The 5740-nt window shown below is 38.8% G+C and overlaps 1 protein-coding gene across 1 annotated transcript; it reads right to left on the bottom strand.

The window, feature by feature from the left end:
- Nucleotides 1-5740, bottom strand: LOC119072717 (P protein-like). Its single transcript, XM_037177988.1, has 12 exons — nt 5192-5740; nt 4972-5128; nt 4719-4912; nt 4225-4652; nt 2561-2764; nt 2385-2500; nt 1457-1595; nt 1066-1395; nt 855-1012; nt 605-794; nt 305-546; nt 1-242 (listed from the first exon to the last, which is right to left on the bottom strand). The coding sequence occupies exons 1-12, from the start codon at nt 5358-5360 to the stop codon at nt 158-160; spliced, it is 2412 nt and encodes an 803-aa protein (XP_037033883.1). The 5' UTR covers nt 5361-5740; the 3' UTR covers nt 1-157.

Raw genomic sequence — 5740 nt, forward strand, 5'->3', positions numbered from 1 at the left:
TCATGTATTAAAGTGTTTTTTTTATTGAAAAACGTAACGTCCTCTGGCTAGACAAAATTTTATCACAAAATTCACTCAAATAAAATGATAAATTCTTCATTGATCGGTGGCAATATCGGTCTCAAGAACCTAATTTTTACGTAGCAAAATAATTAGTTTAATGCCAAGTGAATACCACGTGTGACACCATAAGATACCCTGTTGCAACCACAATACTTCCGATCATTATTGGAAAGCAAACCCTGGCCAAGTAATTTTGTTTTTAATATTTTTCATTCGAAGTTTCAATTTTTAAGCAACATACCTCATGTAATCCATGAATGAAACTTTATACCCATGCTGTTCTGCTATTCCCGCGCACACAACATTAGCCGAAGCACCATAGAGTGTCCCATTGCCACCGAGGCTAGCACCGAATGCCAGCGCCCAAACTAGTGGCTGCAATGGCAGTCCTAATGATGGATTTTCGGCCAACGACACAACAACTCGTATCATCATTGAGGCCACAGCTACACTATCCACTAGTGATGATGTGAGAGCTGAAACCTGAGAGGGGAGTGCGTTACTACTAGGAAATTGCTGTACATGATTCTCATATACTGACCCATAAAATAATGATGATGGCAACAGCCAAGCGATAGTCTTCGCCAACAGATTGGATGATTATTTCCGACTGTTTTCCTATCCAATTTATAAGTCCTAATCGCGCTAAACATTCCATTGTAACGAACATTGCGGCGAAAAATAACATCGTCGTCCATTCTATACGATGCATTAGTACGTCCATATCATCTCTGCAAAATGATTGTCTTAGAATTCATGTCGAAGTTGAAATTTAGGAAAGTTCTACTCACTTGTCGGCAATAATCAATAGTAAAATCACTCCTAAGAGAGCACAAAAGCTTAGGGGTAAACTTGTCCATCGAGGCACTGATTGAATGAAGAAGAAGGCAATGACAAAAACCAGCGCAATAGCAGATTGGATGAGCAGAGGTTTGTTTTTGATTTTGTACTGAAAGCAATCGAAATGAGACGCTAAATTCATTCAAATCACTTCCAACTTACACTCATCTTCAGTTCGTTCAAAGTGAATTTATATTCTTCCTTCGAATCGGTGCCAGACTGTTCGGCTCGTTTCAGTTGATGCTTCAGAATTTTCACCTTTTTCAACAACGTTTCACGCACCAGATCAACATCTTTCGAAAATGACGAAAGCTTGTCGGCTGCCCGTTTCCATACGGTTATCTCACGACGAAGTTCTTTCGCTTTCCTCGACTCTCTGTACTTAAGGTCATGAATGTCGTGGTATTTAAACCGCAAATGTATTCCAGTTTGGATGCCAACCAAAATAACTCCGACCGTTGCGTGAGCAACGAATGCAATAAATGTAACTCCCTGTTGACGAAAGCGGTTCGGTTAACTTTTGATGCAACGAAAATTGATGAGAGTTTCTTACGTGCTTGGCAATGTACTGATGCGAAGTGATGACAATGCTAACCGGATCGCCAATGGGAGTTATGATACCGCCAATATTTGAGTGCAGAATGATTGTCATAATGATTGGTAATGGATTCAGGTGCATTACTTCGCATAATCTGATGATAAAGAGGAAAGGAAAGATTTGCAATTTAGATTCGACTATGTACAGGTGTACAGATGCTCTTCTGGCAGTTGGGCCCTCAGAAAGAAGGAAAAAATCTACATTTTGGCACCAACTTTTTTTTCAAGACTTCTGTAGGCTTGCAGCCCAAAAGTACTGGATTCATTTATATGTGCAACGATAGTGGGTGAGGCCAGCTACAACACCCCATACTCAGTTCCGTGGTACATCGAAGCTGCAGAGAAGGCGGACACTCCGAACATTCACTATATTTCTAGTCATAACTCTAGTGGATCAACTAGCACCAAGCGGTGCGTATACTCTACCTGTAGCTCTTTTCAAGGCCGACAATCGTACAACATTACAACCATTTAAAATAATTTTTTCTTGAGTTATTGCCGAAAAACTGTTTTCGGTACCCTCTGGCATGTCTTCACTTTTGAGCGCTTTTCACAGAAAACAAATTTTTTTAAGAAAAAGTGAAAGACACGTGTTTCTTAGAATTGAAAGACGAATCCAACGAGCTATCACTCATTAAAATCGGAGACCGCTTGTTTCCCAATCACCTGAAGATTTGGCGATATCACTCTTAAGGCCTGTGGTGCTTTTGCCCAATCATGCGGGACTTATCATTTTTCAGTTGTAATGGTCACCTATACAATTTTGGGTGAACAGAGCCTGATCGATAATTTTTAAAATAGAAATTAGCCGTGGCAGTGGCGCATGAAAGTTGAATCAAATCTAGGACTTCAACTTGATAAACACACACACATTTCTCTCTTACTTTATAGAGGCTGGTGTCATCAACAGCACGGTAGTTACATTATCCAAGACAGAAGACACGAGTATTGTGATTATGCATAGGCAGTGAATTAGTGGCCATATTTTCCCATTGCTGATCTATTTGAAAAAGAGTTGTTCGTACGCTGTCACATGTACTTCAATGTTGCAGCTACCTACCTTGAACGCATAGTACGCCAAGTAATCGAATACCCCTGTTTCCGTCATCACAGCTACCACGATCATCATCGAAAATAGTAGTAGCAAGGCTTCCATATCCATATAAGTAACGACGTCACTCATAGTCGGTCGATCGTTCAAAAGAGTCAGAATGGTTATTGTTAAAATGGATGACATCACTGCCGCAAACGTTCGATGAACGACCTACAAATTTCATGGTTGAGATTTGTCGGCATCAACAGTGACCACAAATCAGAGAGTGTAATCGTGAAAATATTTTCTTTGATTTCCATCAATTTTCGCGAATCTTCTCGAATTTTCACGTATTTTTGCGATTTTTGGTATTCATTAGAATCGTGAAACGGTGACGGGAAAAATCTCCGAGTGTATTATCGTTGCAGCGGCGATAATATCGTTTCATGGACGATAATATCGTTGCTAGGACGATATTATTGTTTCAGAAAACGATATTATCGTCCGGAAAACGATATTATTGTCGTCTGATACGATAATATCGTATCAAAAACAATAATATCGTTTCAATCGGCGATAATATCGTTTCATGGGCGATAATATCGTTGCAGTGACGATAATATTGTTGCATGAAACGATATTATCGTCGCAAAAACAATAATATCGTTTCAATCGGCGATAATATCGTTTACTGTATGATAATATCGTTTCACGGGTGGTATTATCACTGCAGAAACGATAATATTGTTGCATGAAACGATATTATCGTCGCAAGAACAATAATATCGTTTCAATCGACGATAATATCGTTTCATGGGCGATAATATCGTTGCAGTGACGATAATATTGTTGCAGAAAACGATATTATCGTGCGGAAAACGATATTATTGTCGTCTAATACGATATTATCGTCGCTCGGACGATAATATCGTTTCATGTGCGATAATATTGTTACAGAAAACGATATTATCGTCCGGAAAACGATAATATCGTCGTCAAATACGATATTTTCGTCGCTCGGACGATAATATCGTTTTCTGTAACAATATTATCGCACATGAAACGATATTATCGTCCGGAAAACGATATTATTGTCGTCTGATACGATAATATCGTATCAAAAACAATAATATCGTTTCAATCGGCGATAATATCGTTTACTGTATGATAATATCGTTTCACGGGTGGTATTATCACTGCAGAAACGATAATATTGTTGCATGAAACGTTTCAATCGACGATAATATCGTTTCATGGGTGATAATATCGTTGCAGTGACGATAATATTGTTGCAGAAAACGATATTATCGTGCGGAAAACGATATTATTGTCGTCTAATACGATATTATCGTCGCTTGGACGATAATATCGTTTCATGTGCGATAATATTGTTACAGAAAACGATACTATCGTCCGGAAAACGATAATATTGTCGTCTAATACTATATTATCGTCGCTCGGACGAAAATATCGTTTCATGAGCGATAATATCGTTGCACGGACGATAATATTGTTACAGAAAACGATATTATCGTCACAGCGACGATATTATCGTTTCAAAAACGATATTATCGTCCCCGACGATAATACACTCGGAGATTTTTCCCTAGCCCTCACTTCGCGGAAATTCGTGAAAATTAGCGAAAACATTTTTTACGATTACAGACTCTGCTAAAAGTTGGTTGAATTACTTCGAAAATAATGAGCCCATAGAATAGAATCAAAATTGCCCCACCGAATATCACGCCAACATTCATATTAATCGGGGACATATCGTAGCCCAATTGAATAGCAAATTCTTCAACGGAATTCGTTTGAAACTTGATTCTCAAACTGTATTTGTCATCTGATTGCAGCTTATCACTGTTTAACATGCTGACATCAAACACATTACGCCGAGTCGTTGGTATTATGGTATCAAAAACAGTTCGAGATGAAACCGGAATTTTCCATATTTTTGAAGTTTTATCAGCCACACTACTGTTGGCAAGTAAGACGTACGATTCAATGGAAACGGCTAGGTAGTTGAGAGATGACGACTTTTCCTTTTCGCTGAGCAATGGCCCTTCGACGGAGAGTGATAGTAGAGATCCAATCGATTCTTTCGGTATTGTGAAATCTGTTCATGAAGAGAGGAAAGATTGTAATTATGGCACCACACACACACACTCACACTGTACATTACATTTAACTCCTTGTTCGGGGATTGAGATCAATTTGTATTTTATCATTTTTTCCTCCCCCTGCACCAGAGTCCCAGTACAAAATAGCCAAACTAGGAACAATATTCCGATTTTGACATTATTTTGCCAGGAACTGCTGAAGAAATGGTCAGCTTCCTTGATAGTCTCGTGTACGTCTTCTTTGGTAGCTGAAGCACTGGTTAGGAAGAGACGGTGTCGATCAGACCTTTCTCTTTAAAATAACAACAAAATTACATGTCAGACGGTGGATCGCTAAACTTGTGCGACCTGAAGCTACTATTGTTACTGGTGTCCTGTGGTATTCCCATAGTAATGAATTCCACCGGATCTTCATCATTATCATAAGCTTCAATTTCATCAAGATTCTCTTCGGGGCGTTCATCGTCATGACCTGACAAAGAACGGGAAAGTAAAAATCCGTTTCATGAGAGGAAATATAGACAAAGCGAGCTACCGTGTAGCCTCTCGTGTTCCATTTGAAATGACACCAAACTGGGATCACGACGAATTTTCGATGGAAGACCGAGCCATACTTGTAGGGACTGTTCGGTGACATCTTTCGGTGTTATTTCGTCCTTTCTGCGTCGCAAAGACGGATTCTTTAAATGTCTGGATATTCCCATTGTGATTTGAAACTGGGATATTTCTAATACTTCTTTGATGTGACGAGTTTTGTCAATATTTTCTTGATGAAAATACTAAATTGGCACTTCACTTTGCACAAGTGTTATTATTTCTGTGAGATTACTTTACGGTCAACCGACTGCATTGCAAAATATTTTCATTTTTCCACCATTGATCCACTCAATAATCATATATAGTCTCAGTAGTATCAAAGTGTATATTTATCCACACACAAAAATAAATATTTCCAAAAGAAACCTGTCCACATCTACTATAATATATACCTGCGGTGCTCTATACTGTGCGAATACGCAGACACCGATCGATAAACGTCCGGCAAAAATACTCTTTATTCCGAGGTGATAGTCAACGTTGTACT

The sequence above is a fragment of the Bradysia coprophila genome, assembly GCF_014529535.1.
Source record: "Bradysia coprophila strain Holo2 chromosome IV unlocalized genomic scaffold, BU_Bcop_v1 contig_84, whole genome shotgun sequence".
Classification (NCBI taxonomy): Eukaryota; Metazoa; Arthropoda; class Insecta; order Diptera; family Sciaridae; genus Bradysia; species Bradysia coprophila.

What these genes read in the sequence shown, in the direction of transcription:
- LOC119072717 (XM_037177988.1), bottom strand. Translation starts at nt 5,360, where the DNA reads ATGGGAATATCCAGACATTTAAAGAATCCGTCTTTGCGACGCAGAAAG. An exon ending in AGCGATCCACCGTCTGACAT is followed by an intron (nt 4,913 to 4,971) that starts GTAATTTTGTTG and finishes CTTCCTAACCAG; the next exon opens with TGCTTCAGCTACCAAAGAAG. An exon ending in CCCCGAACAAGGAGTTAAAT is followed by an intron (nt 4,653 to 4,718) that starts GTAATGTACAGT and finishes CTTCATGAACAG; the next exon opens with ATTTCACAATACCGAAAGAA.